The 19079-nt window shown below is 46.2% G+C and overlaps 1 protein-coding gene across 1 annotated transcript in view; it reads right to left on the reverse strand.

Moving 5' to 3' along the window:
- Positions 1-19079, reverse strand: part of ttn.1 (titin, tandem duplicate 1) — a 194389-nt gene that overhangs the window by 46919 nt on the left and 128391 nt on the right. Inside the window, 31 exon segments of the mRNA XM_042494071.1 lie at positions 59-349; positions 474-761; positions 1375-1680; positions 1801-2103; positions 2377-2679; positions 2825-3112; positions 3293-3592; positions 3695-3997; positions 4131-4430; positions 4551-4826; positions 5084-5321; positions 5594-5757; positions 5877-6182; positions 6333-6617; positions 6766-7086; positions 7210-10179; positions 10265-10558; positions 10907-11206; positions 11304-11585; positions 12024-12332; positions 12549-12851; positions 13156-13267; positions 13399-13586; positions 14054-14335; positions 15065-15367; positions 15536-15838; positions 15941-16222; positions 16342-16492; positions 16682-16830; positions 16920-17234; positions 17980-18279. Coding sequence (XP_042350005.1) covers positions 59-349; positions 474-761; positions 1375-1680; positions 1801-2103; positions 2377-2679; positions 2825-3112; positions 3293-3592; positions 3695-3997; positions 4131-4430; positions 4551-4826; positions 5084-5321; positions 5594-5757; positions 5877-6182; positions 6333-6617; positions 6766-7086; positions 7210-10179; positions 10265-10558; positions 10907-11206; positions 11304-11585; positions 12024-12332; positions 12549-12851; positions 13156-13267; positions 13399-13586; positions 14054-14335; positions 15065-15367; positions 15536-15838; positions 15941-16222; positions 16342-16492; positions 16682-16830; positions 16920-17234; positions 17980-18279 — 11115 coding nt within the window.

The following is a 19079-nucleotide window of genomic DNA, read 5'->3' on the forward strand; positions in this document are numbered from 1 at the left end:
TTGACAGAGCAAACAACAAAAGAAGGTTAAGCACGTATGCTGATATCATCAAACCCACCAGATGCTTTGACTGCATCGGCTGTCTCGCAACACTCGCCAGCACCGAGCTGATTAACTGCTGACACTCTGAAGCAGTAGGACCGTCCAGCATCTAGATCTGCCACATCGAAGGCTGTCTTGGTGCAGTCTTTGGAGACAATGGACCAGGCTTTCCTCTCAGTGTCACGCTTCTCCACAATGTAGTGGGTGATTTCAGAGCCACCGTTAATTAGAGGAGCGTCCCAGTAGATGGAGGCACTGTCCTTGTTTGACTCCTTCACCATCAGGTTGACTGGTGGTCCAGGAGTATCTATGGAGATTCAACACTTAATTACATCATTCTCGACAACAATCAGTCGATCAGTACAATCAGTGCAGACACACTGAGATTAATGCATTTACTTGTGAATAAATAAACAAAGTCCTTCGCTCACCAAGAACCTTGACAACGATGGTATACATCTTCATGCCAGCAGAGCTCTCCAGGCTCAGAATATATTTGCCAGCGTCATATCTGCTGACATTCTCCACAATCACTGTGGTGTCAGTGTTAGTGGATTTCATGATAATGCCCTGGCGGTCCTTGATGTTGGTGTTCATCTTGGCCCAGGTGCTCTTGGGAATGGGACTGCCCTTGATGATGGCATGCAGCCTCATGGTTGCACCAGCACGTAGCTCAAGACCCTCCTTAAGCTCTGCACTCAGCTCTGCCTCAGGAGGAACTGCAAACACAGAGAGCAGTTTAAAGAGTGACAGTGTGAAGAAAGACTTGTTGTGTTATTGCAGCTGCAAAAGATGAATGCTGTATATGAAAATGGAGCGGGACAATGTTGATTCTGTGATATTTTTCTACAAAAAACATTAATAAAAGGAATAAAAACCAATATTTGCCTTGGAATTTAAGTTTATAGTAACTAATCTGTCACTCAGTCACAGGACCAACATCACCTTAGTGATCCGGGCTAACATGGCAACAGCCATCTTAAAAATGATTTAATCTATGCAATGAAAAGTGTGTATTTGTTTTGTATTTCCTTGCTTTGCAGTGGTTAATTTATTGAATTGTGCCATGTTTTAAAATATAAATAATATTAAAAAATATAAAAAATATTAGGTTCATTTTATTCCATGCTTGGTCATAATCCAGCTAACAGCTTAAAATGCACTTTTCCAGGTTTGGACCAGTTATATAATATTATTAATTATTTATTAATAACTGAAAATCCAGATTGTATGTTGTATGCTTCGTTATGTTGATGATATTTTGTTTTACTTTTAATCACTGTCCTACAGAATCAAAATAAACGCAGATGAAGAAATTTAACTCATACGTACTAATGATGTCCTTGGCAACATGCGTGCCGGGTACTTCAACCGGCTCACTGAAGCCAATCTTGTTGACAGCTGTGATGCGGCACTGGTACTCAGACTTGTGTATGAGGTTCTGGATGACGTAGTTTGTCTCCTGTAGGTTCCTGGGGACGTTGCAGCGGGTCCAGTTTGTGGTGTCAGTCCTCTTGCACTCCACCAAGTATCCAATGATGGGGCTTCCGCCATTGTTGGCGGGGGTGGTCCAGGAGAGGCTGATGGTGCTGTTAGTGGTGTTTGTCACAATGGGGTTAACGACGGGGCCAGGAGGAGCTGAAGAAGAGCACATTTACCCAGGTTAACTAACATCCAAAGAATCTCTGTGAGTGACAGCACCTGTATTATTTCATCAAGGAAGAACTATGCCAAGTTTTCTGAGGTTATGGGACTTACTGAGAGGATTCTGTGCAGTGGTGCCAGCTGAGGGCTCGCTAGGTTTGCCAACTCCTGCCACATTGACGGCACTGACTCTGAACTCGTACTCGGCTCCCTCTGTGAGACCAGTTACATCCAGGCTCCTCTCTGTCATAGGCTTCGTGTTTATCTTGGTCCAGTTAATCTCCTTGGTCTCTTTCTTTTCCAGCATGTAACCCAGGATGGTGGACTTTCCATCATCAGCAGGCTCCTTCCAGCTCACAGTCATACGCTCCTTGGTCACGTTGGTAATCACTGGGGCTTCACAAGGGCCAGGGACAGCTGGAAGTGAGATGAAAGTATGGGTTTTAGCTTGGATGTTGGGGATTCATTTCAGGTTTGAATTAAACAACCAAAGCTGGATTCACTGTGATAGTAAGCTTTAGATGTTAACACAATATGCAATGTGACAGTAAGATGGTTTAGTGTAGCTGCTACTTGTCGTACATAAATCACAATATCAGAACCAGCTTAAACTTTAGCACTGGCTGCTGACATTTTTCACTACCACTGATTTTGTGATGCAACACAGAGAAAATGTTGGTAAAAATTTACTGAATGGGTTCTTGGCGATGACGGGGGTGGTGATGAGGGGGTCACCAACTCCCCATGTGTTCTCAGCACGGATTCGGAACTGGTACTCATGACCCTCAATCAGCTTCTCCACGTTGAATTCAAGGACATTGCCCTTGATCTTGGAGGAGACCTGGGCCCAGTTGGCTCTGCTGGTCTCACGCTTGTCCACAATGTAGTTGTTGATGGTAGCACCGCCGTCCTTCAGAGGAGGTTCCCAGGACATCTTGATACTGGTGGCAAACACCTCAACGTATTTGGCGTTGACAGGAGGACCAGGCACATCTGAGGAGATGCGAAATAATGGATTATTAGCTGACTTAGCACGTCGTGTAGAATTTAATGTGAATACAGCTTCTTGATTATAAGAAACCTTCAACTTGTTCTGAGTTTCAACAAACATCCTCAAAGAAAAGATAAATGTACTTACCCAGGACAATGACCTGGATTTCTGCGGTCTTGGAGCCGCTAGCATTCTCAGCAAGGACAGTATAGGTTCCTGTGTGCTCCTTTGTGACTTCTGTCATCTCCAGCTGGAAGTGATTCCTTGTGTGGGTGATGACCTGGCCTTCACCTGATTTCAGACTGTCATCACCTCTCTTCCATGTCACTTTGGGCATGGGCTTACCAAACACATCAGCCTCCAGGATGATTGTGGTTCCAGCCTTCACCTTCAAACCCTTCTGCATCTTGGCATTGAGCTCCACCCTTGGAGGAACTGTGTTTGTAAAGATGAGATACAGAAGTGTTATGATTCAGATCTTCGAGAGATTTTTTCTGTTTTTAGTTTTTAAAGTCACAAGCTCATGGCAGTAAAGCTGAAAATTCAGTAATGTTATTGTGTTGACTGGCTTTTAAGCCTGGTCATAAGTGAGAGTGTAAAGTCAGCATCTCTCACCGTTCTCGGCACAGACCAAGACAGGGTCTGTGGGCTCGGAGGGTTTGCTCATGTTTACAGCAGTTTTGGCGATGACTCTGAACTGGTACTGCAAGTCTCTCTCCAGACCAGTCACTGTATACTCCTCCCGTGGAACATTCTGGCTGCTGGTGTTGCAGCGTATCCAGGTGTCTCCTGGCACCCGCATGGCCTCAACGTAGTAGCCAATGATCTTGCTGCCACCGTCATTCTTAGGACGGGTCCAGACCAGAGTGACAGAGTTCTTGGTTACATCCAGGACCTCTGGTTTACCTGGAGTGTCTGTGGACCAAAGAGACAAACATACATAAGTGAGGACACAAGATAACAATTAAGAAAGTTAACCTTGTTGTGTAGGCGTTTTGGCGTAGGCCGCAAACATACCAACAGGCGTTCTAGCAGTGACAAAGTCGGTCTTCTTGCTTGGTTTGCCTTGGCCAGCGCGGTTGATGGCAGACACTCTGAAAGTGTATTCCAGGCCCTCGATGAGGCCAGCACATGGGTACTCAGTGGTGCGAACCACTGTGTCGTTGGCCTTCACCCACAGCAGGCTGTTCCTCTCCTTACGTTCAATGTAGTAACCTGTGATGGGACTACCACCGTCGCTCTCAGGCTTATCCCAAGCCACGAACATACAGTCCTTATTGGTCTTGTTGATACGGCAGTTGAGGGGCTCACTAGGAACATCTGGTGATTAAAAAAGAAAAAAATTGAAAATTGGGTGTAATGGCAAAACCTATCAACTATAGACAGAAGCTTACATCTGGAGCTAATTAAGGACTGCAAGGTGGACATAGTGTAGTGTTTCAGTTAAACTTACCAAAGGGGAACTTCGCAACCATCCTGTCAGACTGGATGGGGTCTGACACTCCATAACGGTTCTCAGCACGGATACGGAACACGTACTCCTTTCCAGGGATAAGCTTCCCAAGTCTGCAACTAGTTTTCTGACCAGAAGAGGTAGCTGTTACCCAGTCACCTCTACTCACATCGCATTTCTCCACCACGTAGTTGGTGATGTTGCTGCCTCCGTCCTCCAGTGGCTTGTTCCAGGACAAGGAGCAGGCATCAGAATCGATATCGCTGATCACCACTGGGCCCTCGGGAGGACCAGGGATGTCTGAAACACAGAAAAGTCTGCCGTTAATATGAGGAATCTTCAGGCCAAGTAATTCTGCCTGCAATATTATCTGCTAGCTTTTTAATATTTTCATCATTCTAACTCATGTGTGACACTGACCTCTAATGACAATCTTCAGGGACTCAACCACCTTTGCGGAGCTGTTCTCAGCCGAGAGGCTGTACTCTCCGCTGTCAGTTCTTGACACATCTTTGATGATCAGGACACACATGTTGCCAGACTGGTGTACGGCAAGACGGCTAGATGGGACCACTGCGACTTCACCACGCATCCACTTGCAGGTTGGGGAGGGTTTTCCAGAAACCAGCGCCTCGACTCTGAGTTTGGCGCCGGCTCTGGCGCTCACTGTCTCTGGCATGACGATCTTTGGCTCCACTGCGGGTGTGGACATGAGAAATTAGATTGGCGATTAGGGGGACTTGTGGAAATAAATACTGGCCATATGTAGCATTGTCTGTGTATCTTACTAGGTTAAATGTTCTGTTATCACTACTGCTTAATATTTCAGAATAATGCAAGTACTGATTATGAAATAACTGAATATTACAAGACAGTTAAACCGTTTTTCTATCATGAGACATTTGTTAAAACTATTTCTAAATTATCTCTTATTAACTGATGTAATAACTTACACATCTGTTCCTTGATCTCGACCGGCTCCCTGGTCTCGGTAAACAAGCTCAGACCCATGATGTTCTTAGCAGCCACTCTGAACCTGTACCTCTTGCCCTCCTTCAGGCCGCTGATGCTGATTGTCAAACCTTTCACTGTAGTGTAGGCGTTCCACAGCTCCTTTTCAGGTTCTTTTTCCTCCTCCTCTTCCACTGGAGGCGGTGGAGGTGGTGGTGGAGCAACCTCTCCCTCTGTAACCTGCGGCAAATTCAAGGTTAGAGAAAAAATTATTAATACTTTAATAATACTCATACTCGATGACTAGAAAAGAGCTTCAATTACTACTTTCTGAAAGATTGTGTATATATCTGCGAAAGTGAAGTAAGGTTGGTTTATTTAGCAGATGCATCTTAATTTGATTTGCTTACGAAGTACGATAACAGAACAAAGGGCAATTTAAAGATTTTTGAAAATCAAATCAACTGTAGATTAAAAACAGTTGGAGAAGAATCAGTTTGATCGCGACATACCTCCACAGGTGCTGGAAGCTCTGGAGGAGGTTTGACCTCGATGTATTCAACGACATAACCATCAATCTTGGCACCACCATCCCTTAAAGGCTTCACCCAGCCGACAACAGCACTGTTCTTAGTGATCTCCAGAACGTCAATCTTCTGACAAGGATCGGGTTTGCCTGAAGAAGTAAATTAGACGTGTGTTCAAGTTGTTCTAATGATTCATGAAAAACAAAGTTACAACTGGGCAGGTGGCTGTGAGCCGAGTCGCACTGTGTGACAATGGCACGATACGTACTGACAGGATCAGAGGCCAAGTAGGAAGTGGGTGACACCCTGGGAACTCCAGAGCCGTACTCATTGACAGCTGTGACCCTGAAGTAGTACTCGGTGCCTGGCATCAGGCCGCTGACTTTGAACGGAACTTTATCCTTATCAACTTCGGCCTTGACGGTTGCCCATGTCTTGCGGTCGATCTCGCGTTTCTCGACAATGTAGTGAGTGACCTCGCTGCCACCATCGACCTCTGGAGGATTCCAGGACAGCATGGCTGATGTCTGTTTGATGTCGGTAGCTTCCAGATTCATCACAGGTCCCGGGGTGTCTGTCAGAAAGAAACAGGTTGTTACATTTTAATGTTTATTTTTGATTCAGTTTATATGTTGTTGTTTTGATTGAATTAAGGACTTTTTGTCAGTGTTTATTGCAACTAAGTTAAACATGTATGCATAATCAAAAGGAAATCCGGCCTTACCCAGAACCTTAACGTTGACAAACACAGCCTTCTCTCCAGCTGGACTCTGGAGCGTCAGGCAGTATTTGCCAGAGTCGTTGCGGGTGCTGTCAGGGATGACCAGGAAGGTCATTGTGTCAATGAGGTCAACTTTTCCCTTCCTGACCACATTGTCAATGCCCATCCTCCTCCAAGTGACCTTGGGAGCTGGTCTACCTCTGATGGTGGCACACAGTCTGATGGGACAGCCAGCTCTCACTGTCAAGCCCTGCTTCAGGCTGGCATCCAAGTCAATCTCTGGTGCCTCTGTTGGAAGACACAGTGCAGGCATCAGCTTAATGTTTCAAGCACAGACTCACATACTAATGTTAACCTGTAGTTCCTCTCCCCTGTTATGAAGCTGATTAAGTCTTTCAATTACCATAAAAGAAATTAAAATATAGTGAGTCCTCACCTAAAATCTCTCTAGGGATCACAGCACCCTCAAGGTCGCAGGGCAGGCTCATGCCCACCTGGTTCTGAGCCGAAACTCTGAATTCATACACAAGCTTCTCATCTAGACTTGTGACTGTAAACTCGCACACGACCAACTGAGCAGCCACATTGCACCTCTTCCACCCATCGTCTCCTTTCTTGGCGCTTCCCTGCACCCGCATCTCCACAACATATCCAATGATGGGAGCTCCACCATCTGATACAGGTTTGGTCCAGCCCAGGGTGATGGTGGACTTGGTGCTGTCCGTGACCTTCAGGTTGGTAGGGGGTGCAGGAGGTTCTGTAAGAAGACAGACAGATGTGTGATGATGAAGCCATGGATTTAATCTAAAATAATTCCATCGTGACCTACAGTATATTTGTTGACAAATTAACACAAAAGTAATTATTATTGATTACATACCGACTGCATCCTTGGCAGTGATGGCACGTGAAGGTTTGCTTGGGTTGCCAATGCCTATTTCATTGACGGCCTTGACTCTGTACTGGTAGTCATGGAGGGGCAGGAGTCCAGTAACTGTGAAACGAGTTGAAGGAATTGGATCCTTGTTGACAGGGGACCACCTAACGGCATGCTCCTCCCTCTTTTCCAACAGGTAACCTGTGACTGGTTTTCCGCCATCTTTCTCGGGCTCCGACCACTGCACAGTCATCTCCTCCTTTGCAATCTTAGTGACCTCTGGTGCCTCAGGAGCATCAGGTACATTGAACTGGGTGCCGGCAACAATGGCTTCACTCTCCACTGCAGGTCCAGGACCCATCTTATTCTCAGCACGAACTCTGAAGATATACTCATTACCCTCGATGAGACGGGTGACGTTAGCTTTATTGGTGATGACGGCATTGGAGTGGACTGACCACACTCCCCTCTTGGTCTCACATTTCTCAATAATGTAGTTGTAGATATCGCAGCCACCATCATCCTCTGGGACCTCCCAGGACAAATGGCACCTGTCGGTGGTGATACCAGACACCTTGAGATCCCTGATGGGGCCAGGTCTATCCAGCACATTGACCTTAGCGTGAGCAGTGCTGGTTCCTGCACTATTGGAGGCAGTAACAACATATTTACCACTGTCAGTGCGCCTGGCGCCACTAACTAGCAGCTTTGAGAAGTCGACACCACTTTCGATCTGAAGCCTGGGGCCCCTCCTCATCTCATCTGTGCTCTCATCTTTGGTCCATTTGACATCTGGCTGGGGTTTGCCCTTAACTGTTGCCTCAATAGGAATGGAGTCTCCTGCCTTGACCACAAGCGTTGCATCCAGTTTAATCTTGACTTCAGGCTCCACAAGCTGTTCCTTAACCAGGACTTCAGCTGTGGTCACCCAGTTGCTCTCACCTCCCTCATTCTTAGTCTGAACTCTGAACTGGTAGATCTGGTTTTCAATGCACCTGTCTGCCATGAAGTAAGTCTCCTTGATAGCACCCTTGTGAAGCCTCTCCCACTCCTCGGCCTCCTTTGGCTTCTTCTCAACATGATAACCCAGGTTACGGCTGCCACCATCATTGTCTGGCTTCTTCCACCTGAGGAAGCAGAAGGTCTTGCCGATCTCAGAGATGTGGAAGTCAATGGGTTCACCAGGCTTCTCAACGGGATCTACTGCCAGCACAGCTGTCTTTGACTCAGTGGGTGGACCAGCACCGATCTTGTTTTCTGCACTGACTCGGAAGAAGTACTCGCAGCCTTCAGTAAGAGGGGCCTTCAGCAGGCGCTTGGTGCAGTCATTGGAGACAACAGTCCATCCTCGCTGGCTGGGCTGACGGCACTCGATAATGTACTGAGTGATCTCAGTGCCTCCGTTGTCCTCAGGGTTCTCCCAGGACACCATGCAGGACTTCTTGGTCACGTAGGCAACTTTCAGGTTCTGGCACGGTCCCGGTGTGTCAAGGACATTGACAATAATGGTTGCTTGTGACTGTCCACTACTGTTTTTGGCAACAATGGCATATTTACCGTAGTCTGACCGGACTGCATCATTGATAACCAATTCACACAGAGGGTAGTTGTTGTTAATCTGAGTGCGCTTGTCCCGGGATATGGTTCTGGCATCCTTGGTCCATGTGATCTCCGGGTCTGGTCTGCCCTTCACCCTGGTTATCAAACTAATGATCTGACCTGCCCTGACTGTCAGAGAGTCGCGGCAGGACACATCGACAACAACCTCAGGAGGCACGAGGATGTCCTTTGCCAAGATAGTCTCAGGCAGCTCTCTGGGTTCGCTGTCTCCAACCTTGTTGGTGGCTCTGACACGAACTCTGTACTCCATTCCCTCCATGAGGCCTGGCACTCTATAAGCACACATCTTAATGAGGTCCTTGTTGATTCTATCCCACTGGGCTGATCCAGACTTCTGAATCTCAACCACGTAGCCCAGAATGGGACTGCCTCCGTCTCTTGTAGGCTTGGTCCAGCAGATGTCGGCATAGGACTTGCTCCAGTCCTTCAGTTTAAGATTGCCTGGTGGTCCGGGTTTGGTGATGGCACGAGCAGCCTTGACAGGGTCAGAAGTGGGAGAAGGCTCACTGATACCAGCAACATTCTCAGCGAACACTCGGAACTCGTAGCTGTTGCCCTCAAACAGGCCTGAGACTCTGTATCTGAGGTCCAGCACAGGAGTTTTGTTGACACGGATCCACTTTCCTGTCATTTCTCTGCGCTCAATCACATATCCACTGATGGGGCTGCCTCCATCATAGTCAGGCATAGGCCATTGCACTGTCACAGCATTCTCAGTGATATCAGAGCACTCTGGCAGGCCTGGTGGACCAGGTGGGTTAAACATGTGCTTGGCAATAGTGGGAGGACTCTCAAGTCCTGCCCCAATGCCAATCTTGTTCTCTGCACGGACACGGACTATGTACTCACGGCCCTTCTCCAGCCTGGACACTTTGGCCTTGGTGCTGGTGCCGCTGGAGCTGACGACAGACCAGGGCTCCCATGGCTTCTTCACATCCTTCTTTTCCACAATGTAGTTGGTGACTGGCGTGCCACCATCATCTTTGGGCGCCCTCCATTGGATCATCATGTAATCAGGGGTGACCTCCATGATATTGATGGGTCCGATCGGTGGGCCTGGAAGATCCAGCACAGTGACATGCAGGGCAACAGTCTTACTGCCCGAAGGATTGGCCACAGTGAGGATGTACTCCCCAGTGTCGCCTCTCTGGCTCTCAGGGATTCTGAGGGTGGTGGAGGTTCCAACAGTCTCAATTTGATAGCGACCCTCAGATATGATTTCCTTGTCATCGCTTATCCATTTGGCAGTTGGAATTGGGATGCCTGTCATCTTGGCTGGAAGGGCAATAGGACTGCCAGCTTTGACGACAAGACCCTCAATAAGCTTCACATCAACTTCAATAGTTGGTGGCACTGCAAGAGAACAAAACAGTACCAACATTAGGTTGTTTTCAGCATTTACAATGAAAAACAACTCTGTAGGAATCGTATTTCTCACATGTCTTTTCTTGGCAGGTGATGGGTATGCTGGTGTCAGGACGGCTCACACCGATGGCGTTCTGAGCCTTGACCCTGAAGCGGTAAGTCTTTCCCTCCACCAGACCGGTGACGTGGGTGTGGTCATTGCTGACGGTCTTGAAGGTGACCCAGTCAGCCTGGCCCTCTTCCTGGTGCTCCACAATGAAGCCAGTGATGTCACTTCCTCCGGTGCGGTCTGGCCACTCCCAGGCCAACCACACCTCTGTCTTTTCTGCATCAGTGTGGTGCAGGTTTTTGGGTGGGCCAGGAGGATCTGAAAGGTGCCCAGGAAAGGACAATTTATTGTTGATGTTTAGTTTAGATTTTAGTTGCAGATTTGGAGATGAGATTTAACCCAGAGAGTGTCTCTTGATCAGTTACATTTATTATTTTTACTGCTCCTAAAGTTTTTGTTTGGATTGTTTTGTTGCAAAAAGTTTATTTCATGAGAAAGTGAAAAAAACAATGTACCCATGTCATTTGGAAATGCAGACACATTCTTTTGAATTAACTAATAAGTGTGGAGCCTTCAGTATTTGGAGCAATTTACACAAAATTATGAAAAATCCTTATTTTTCAAAATACAATTAGACAGTGTAACTGAGATATGACTTTTACTCACAGAGCGGATCAACAGCCTTGATGGGTGTCTTGGTCAATACATATGCGCTCCTGCCAAACTGGTTCTCAGCAGCAACCCTGAACAGGTACTGGATTCCTTCCATCAGGTACATGGCCATCAAACTCAGCTTCTTATTGGCTGCTGCGACCGGCACCCATTGCTCGGCGGCAACATCCTTCTTCTCCACGACGTAGTGGGAGATGACGGCTCCACCATTGTCCTCGGGAGCCTTCCACGTCAGGTAGGCAGACTCACTGGTCACCTCAGAGATCACCAGATCTCTGGGAGGAGAAGGCTTATCTGGTGGAAACAAAATTCAAGTATCGTCTTTACAACTTGTTTTGTTCAAGACTGATCTAGTCCTAATCTAATCTGTGTCAGTGGATGTTTCACTCACTCAGCACAAGCACAGCACAGGTTGCAGATTTTTTTCCAGCAGCATTCTCCACAGTGATGGTGTAGTTTCCGGAATCGGCCCGGGTGCTCTTGGGGATGAAGATTTTGCTGCCACTGGCGGTGACAGCGACGGTGATATGGGAGGGAACGTCACCATCGTTCTTCTTCCAGCTGACAGTGGGTGTCGGCACACCTTTGATGGTGGCGCTCAGGGTAATGTCAGTGCCCAGCATGGCCAGGTGGTCACGTGCCATGTTGGCATCCAGCAGCAACTCTGGTGCCTCTGTGGAGGGAAGAGGGAATCAATTCACTGATTTTAGCATATATAGGAAGTTTTGAATACACTGGCTAAAACTAATAGTATAGAGCTTTTCAGACACTATTACCTGAAGTAAAATTTAATTACATTGTCATGTATTCCAAAATTTGGAAAATCACAAATAAAAATGTTAATGTTTTTCATTTTAAATTTGTTCTTGGAAAACATTTATCTCAGGTGTAAAAACTTATCAGGGGTGAAAATGGTTCTTGTCACATTAAACACACACACACACACACACGTATATATATATATATATATACATATATATATATAAAGTCATATAATACCTAGTTTATACTGCCTCGAAAGCATCATAAAAATTTCCCCTTCAGACAACTGTATTTATTCAAGTTTCTGGTTAAAGATAAAAACACAGGAGGAGTTAAACAAAGCCCTTACCCAGTCTGTCATGGACTTTGATGGTCTCTTTGACGTAGGCGGGGTCAGATTTGCCAGCGGCGTTGACAGTGAAGATCCTAAAGGCATACTCATGTCTGTCGGCCAGGCCCGTCACCACGTAGTGCAGGTCGGGGCACTGCTCCGGGGTCTCATTGGCCTGGTTCCATTCCACTGCACCGGGCTTCTGGTACTCGACGAGGTAGCCAAAGATGCGTCCCTTGCCATCATGGCGAGGCAACTTCCACCTCAGGCTGACTGAGTCCTTGGTCTTATCGTAGGCCTCGGGGGTCACTGGAGGGCTGGGACGCACTGTGAGGAGAACATATCAAAGACTAAATTATAGGGACAAAGAACTTAAACGTGGCGACCTGACCAAACCTTGAAGAAAAGATAGATACAAGCATCATTTCTCCAAGAGTCAATAGAGTTTTAGGAGATTGGATGATGGCAACAGATAAACCGGGTATGTGAACATAGAAGATAATACAAATATAAACAGTTGATTTGCATGAATTTGGCACTGACCGATGGGATCTTTGGCGAGGATGGGTTTGGAGGGGACACTGGGGTCTCCAGTTCCCAGCTCGTTCTCAGCCATCACCCTGAACTCGTACTCGCAGCCCTCGATCAGGTCCTGGACTCGGTACTGAGTGGCCGGGTACAGTGTGTCTCTGGTGGCTCTTGACCACCTCTTGGCTCCAGGCTCCTTCTTCTCCAGGATGTAGTTGGTGATAGGCTTCCCGCCGTCGCGAGGCCGGTTCCACAATACTAGAGCGTTGGTGGCGTACACCTCCCTGACTGTCGGCATCTCAGGGGCCTCTGGGACTCCTGCAAGGGAGCCACAGAAGAAAAACCTGGGTTATTGGGGCTCTTTCTGGTCCACTGCACTGGTCCACTCTTAATATCCACTGTATTATTATTTTACAGAAAAATTATTTTCGAATTTCTGTTTTGTTTTGTACAAAATTTGTTTATAAATAAATTCTAAAATAAAACTCATTCCTTTTTTTTGTTTGAACCAAATTTTTCCAATGCTATTTTGGAACAGTTATGAAACCTAAATTAATTTGATCAAGAAGTAATTTCCTGAAATAAATTTAGGTGAACCAGGTAGCGCATCTGCAGAACTTACTGAAAAGATCTTTGGCTCTCATCTCCTCGGACTCCAGAGGGTCACTGATGCCGTACGTGTTCTCAGCAGATATCCTCATGATGTACTCCCTGCCCTCAGTCAGCTTCGGGATCTGAGACAAAGAAGCAACATGTAAACATCTCTTTAGAAAACCCCATCCACTGCAATGTCCATCTTTGGTCTGGTCCAAACTTTTTATTTTTCTGAAGATCTTAAAATCACACAACAACCATCTGGACCCACCTTGCATGTGGTCTTAGTGGTGGCGGACGTCACTGTGGTCCAGGTGTCCCTGTTGGTGTCTCTCTTCTCAATGATGTAGTTGGAGACATCCACGCCGCCGCTGTCCAGAGGAGGTTTCCAGGAGATGACCATGTACTCCCTGTGCACCTCCTCAAACACCACGGGGCCGACAGGAGGAGTTGGACGATCTGCAGGGAGAGAAGAAACAATGTCAGTGTCAGACAACTCTGCAGGAGGAAAATGCGACCCTGCATTATTCGGTGGAGGTCGCAGGTTTGCAGCTTTGAGGTTTCCAGCACTTCGGCCACAATCAGTTCATAGATGTAATTCTGTTCTTCAGCTGTTTCTCATCAATTAAAGCACAGATACTGAAACTATCTGAACATTTCAAACAGTTTTCCACTCCTCTGCCGCAAAAAGCTACTAGAAACAGTGCAATGTAAGTGAACATTTGTTATTAAGTAATTGCGTATGTAAATGGATGGCACGATTACTTATGGTGTCCTATGGAGGTCTCATAGACCCCTTCTATTACTGCACCCCTTCTACTCCCGTCTAAGTGTATGGCTTAGTTGTGTGTATAATTTAATGATGTCTTGCTAATTATACAAGCTTTTATCAGCCCCAATGTTCTCCACTAGTCCCACTTACATACCGACGACCGTGATGTTGCAGACTCCCTTCCTGGACCCGGTGCTGTTCTCCACCACCACCACGTATTTGCCGCTGTGCTCGCGCTTCGCCTTCATCAAGCCGATTGACATGGTAGTCAGTGTGTTCTTGAACATGATGTGTTGGTCGGCCTTCAGCTCCTTGTCGTCTCGGTACCACAGGATGGACGGGGAGGGTTTGCCAGTGTAGCGTCCCTGCAGCAGGCAGCTCTCACCAACACGGATGATGATCTTATCGCGGAAGTCGAGCTCGATGGTCGGCGGCTCTGCAGGGAAAGAACATTGTTTTGACAAAGTCAGAAGAAATTAAGATATTAAATTCAATTGAAATTTATTTTCAATATGTAAAAAAAAAAACGGAAGGAGAGACTGAACATATAAACATACACAAACAAATACAGATACATACGAAAAGGAGGATCAACACTACTTTTTGTGTGCTGCCTTCAAACACACAAACCTTTGAACTTTGAGCAAATTGGTTTGCTTTCTTTTAAAAACATAGGAAAAAAGGAAATGAGCAACTTGGCAAGAAATATCTTGCAAATTCAAACAAATTAGTAGATTTTGAAAAGTATTTTTCTAAAAGTTTGGGGAAAATGTCCTGAGAACTATATTTGTAATTATCTGTTACTACTTGTTACTAATTACTAATGAATAATTATTTTCAATATTCGCAAACACTTTCAGAACATTTCCTTAATTTATTTTATTTTATTGTATTTCATATTGGTTTTTGTTTTGCTAATTTTTAGGTAAATATTTGTACTTTTTACTGATTTCTTGCTAATTTCTGGGACATTTCTTCAGAGTTGCTCATTGCCTGAATCCCATGTTTTTGAAAGAAATCAGGCCACTTTGCCCACACTTTTATTTACACCATTCCTTTTTGAACTAAACTAAAGCAGTATTTCAAGTCTCTTAAAGTTTAAAGATTTCTAACAGAAACCCTGCCACTGAATCTAAAAACAGCCAGTCCTGTTCAGGGCCCTCACCCAGTTCGTCCTTGCAGGTGATTGGTTTGGTGGGGTACGACGGCTTGCTGGGTCCGACCTCATTGACGGCAATGACCCTGAGCTCATAGGTGTCTCCCTCCCTCAGGCCATCTAAGGTGTACTTCCTCTCCATCAGGTGCTCCTTCGTCACTCGGGTGAACTTGTCTTTGCCAATCATGCGCGCCTCCAGGATGTACATGGTGATCTCTGAACCGCCGTCAAACTTGGGCGGCTTCCAGGCGACGCTGATCAAATCTTTGGTGACCTTGGTGACCTCGAGCTCCTCGGGGCGGTCAGGCACATCTGAAGGGAGCACAAACATTCAGGTGGTTCTTTATATCTGGAGATGGGAACTCATTAAGTGATTCTGTTTTACTTCTCTTGTCTGCAAAATTCAGTACTGTACTATAATCTTAAAAATACAGACTGTCAGACCAGAGGTCACCTCGATATATGTTTCAGTAAACTCACTGATTGGTTCCTTCATGACGAGCTCAGCTGCGGTCTCCGTGAAGGGTCCGATGCCGATGGCATTCTCAGCGGCCACTCTGAAGAAATAGGACTTTCCGATGGTCAGGTCATAAGCGATGGCGTTCTGTCTGCTGGCGGTGAAGGACAGCGAGGTCCAGGCCTTGCGCTCGGCCTCGCGCTTCTCAATGATGAAGTTACTGATGGGAGAGCCACCGTCGTTCTCTGGGAAGTACCAGTTGATCTTGCAAGAATCGGTGGTCAGGTTCTCTGCAGTGACAGGGATACCGACTGGCCCAGGGACATCTGAGGGAGGACACATAAACGTCACATGCATTCATTAAAAACATAAAATCTGTGAATCGTCTAAAGATGCTGTCTCGTCTTGACATAAAAATAGTATTTTACCCAGAACTTCCACAGTGATGTTCTTCTTCTTTTCCCCTCCGGCATTCTTGGCACTCAACGTGTAAACGCCGAGGTGCCTCCTGGTGCAGGGTTTGATGACCAGAGATGAGCTGATGGCCGTTGTTTCGATTTTAGCCTCAGGAGGCAGTGCAGCTCCGTCTCTGCCCCAGGTGACCTCTGGAGCAGGCTGGCCTGACACGTAGGCAATGATGCGGATCACACCACCGGCGTGGACCACCATCCTCTCCTTCACTGAAGCATCCAGGTCAATCTCAGGAGCAACTGGGGGGAAGAAAGTCAATGCTGAAGTCTGATTGTCATGGCCAACCTGGACAAAAAGCTCCTAATGGGTCAGATTATTGAGATAGTTTGACGTGAAAGAAATGTGTAAACCGACTCACTGGTTCTGTCATTGACCTCAAGCACCTCTGGGACTTCTCCTGGCTCGCCATTCCCGGCAGCATTGAAAGCTGTCACCCTAAACTTGTATTTGCCACCAGTTTTCAGACCGGGGATCACAAAGCGGGTGCCACGTATTTCGGTCTCTTTGGCCTGAAAAACACACACAAGGAGTAAGTAAAGTCATTCGTAACCACACTTCTATCTCTAAAGAGGATATGGCTTAAAAAGCAGACTGAAGAATTTTTTCTTTGATAAAGCTTGTAGTTAGGGCTGGCTCAGGCTTGCTTTGAACCAGCCCGTAGTTTGGCTGACATAAGCCAAGTTTGCTGGGAGACTTACCTTGACCCAGGCCTCGGTGCCCTCCTCCTTGTACTCCACCCAATAACCAATGATTTTGGAGCCTCCGTCCTTTAGAGGAGGGATCCATTCCAGGTCCACTGTAGACTTTGTCCAATCATTAACCTTCGGGGTTGGAGGAGAGGGTGGGGCTACACAAGGAAACAGACAGGTGGTTGACATTATTCTTTATCTATTTAAAACAACATAAACTTGTGTGATCTCAGTGTGGAGCTCTTACAGATGGGGTCTCTGGCAAAGATGGGGTCAGTGGTGGGACTGTAGAGCCCGGGTCCTGCAGCATTGATGGCGCAGACTCTGAACAGGTACTGGGAGCCCTCAATGAGTCCGCTCACCACAAACGACTCGCCCATGCCCATGGGACGGATGGGGTCGCGGGTGACGCGCGTCCAGCGTTTGCCCGTCGTCTCCTTACGCTCCAGCCAGTAGCCGGTGATCGGGGTGCCACCGTCGTCCTCGGGCTCCTCCCAGCTAACTGTCATGGAGTCCATTGTGATGCCGCTTACTGTCGGCTTCTCAACCTGACCGGGGACGGCTGCAGGAGGAGAAAAAGAAAAGATCGAAGGTTAGAGTATTCAAATATTTTAATTCAGTATATACATCCTCCAGTTTCAGAGGCCGACGCTGTCTCCACATGCAGGAGTAGACTTAAGACTTTCCTCTTTGATGAAGCCTATAGTTAGGGCTGGCTCAGACTTTCCTCTCTGATAAAGCTTACAGTTAGGGCTGGCTCAGACTTTCCTCTCTGATAAAGCTTACAGTTAGGGCTGGCTAAGGTGTGCCTTGAGCTAACTCAGCTTCTTCCTTGAAGTTTTTGTGCTTTCTTGTCTTGCAGGATCCCTCAGATCGGGTTTACACCTGGATTTTGGATCGTGTCCTATATTATTATGTTGGTCTGTTCTGCACAGACCCCTTGCACCATTGGTACGTTGCGGCCACTGTTGCAAATCGATGAGCAAAGTTTGATTTTTCTTGGGCTTTTGAATCTACGACATCTGTGTTTTTCCTTGGTCAAGTATTTAATTTGCTGGATTTGCAAAAATGTTTTCATGTAAGGAGTATTTTTGCCCCTCTGATCAGTGGACCTTGAAGTGAAGCATTCATTCAGACTTTTTGATTTCAAATCACATAATGCTTCAGTTCATCAGCCTGAAGATCTCTAATCTTTCTTTAATCCAAAACACTTTGTCCTCCAATCTGATTATTATGAAGTGAAGACTAATAGAAGTAAAATTCCTGACAGATATATACAGCATATTTTGTTAAAAACGAGGACTCACTACAGACATCTCTGGCGACCTCGGGCTCACTATCCAGCGGCTCTCCAACTCCATACTTGTTCTGGGCCATGACCCGGAACACGTACTCGTGTCCCTCCATCAGGTTCTCCACCGTCCAGATCCGCTCTTTGGGCTCGCTGGTGACGGGCACCCAGGACTTCCTGCTGGCCACGCGCCTCCAGATGACGTAGTTTGTGACTTTGGAGCCGCCATCGTCCTTCGGCGGCAGCCAGGACAGCGTGATCTTCTCGGCTCCGATCTCCTCAAACTTGATGGGAGCAGATGGAGGTCCAGGCCGGCCTGAAAATAAAAGACAGCTCAAGTCAACCAGGTAAGTCACACCTGTAGTTCATGTTTTTATAATTGATTTCCCTCTGATTGATTCTTATTTTACAGAAGTATAGAAATGCCAGAAACTAAAAATAACATTAAAAGTCTCCTGTCATAACATGATGTGAATCAAGTTTTTGCAAGATACTTTCCTCAAATAAAAAAATGTTTTCATGTTAGAACAAGACATCTCTTTCACATACAGTTACCTATATCTTGAAAATCTTTTGTAAAAACAAAAAAAGATCTTGTTATAACAAGAGAATTTCAATGTTATAACCTTATACTGATTTTTAAAGGAAACTCGCCTTCAAGGCATGTTTTCTTATAAAATCACCAAAAATGTCCCTTTTTATCAGCCAGAAACTGTAAAAATAAAAATTATTGTAGGATTTTCAAATTTACGATGGTCCTTGAACACATCAAATCCCATGGCTTTTCCCAAATATTTCAGGGTACATTTAGTTTTCCAAAACTTTCACAGGCCTGGAAATAACTATATGCAAATTCCATGACTTTTGCGGTTTAGTTTTTTTTTTTGACCGTATGAACCCTTTTGTTTGGAAGTGTTCATGAAACTTTTGGGTAAAGATCAGCTGTTTTCCACGACAAATGCTTCATATTTAATGTGTTTGAAAAAGCACCACTTCTGGTAAACAATCTCATACAAATTAACTGAAATTCAGACGCAGCTTTTGTTTCAGATCAGTCTGCTCATATTTCAGTCAGAAAACTCTGGGAGCACCAAGCACGCTCTGATTGGCTCAGAC

The sequence above is a fragment of the Plectropomus leopardus genome, chromosome 10 (genome assembly GCF_008729295.1).
Source record: "Plectropomus leopardus isolate mb chromosome 10, YSFRI_Pleo_2.0, whole genome shotgun sequence".
NCBI classification, from domain to species: Eukaryota; Metazoa; Chordata; class Actinopteri; order Perciformes; family Serranidae; genus Plectropomus; species Plectropomus leopardus.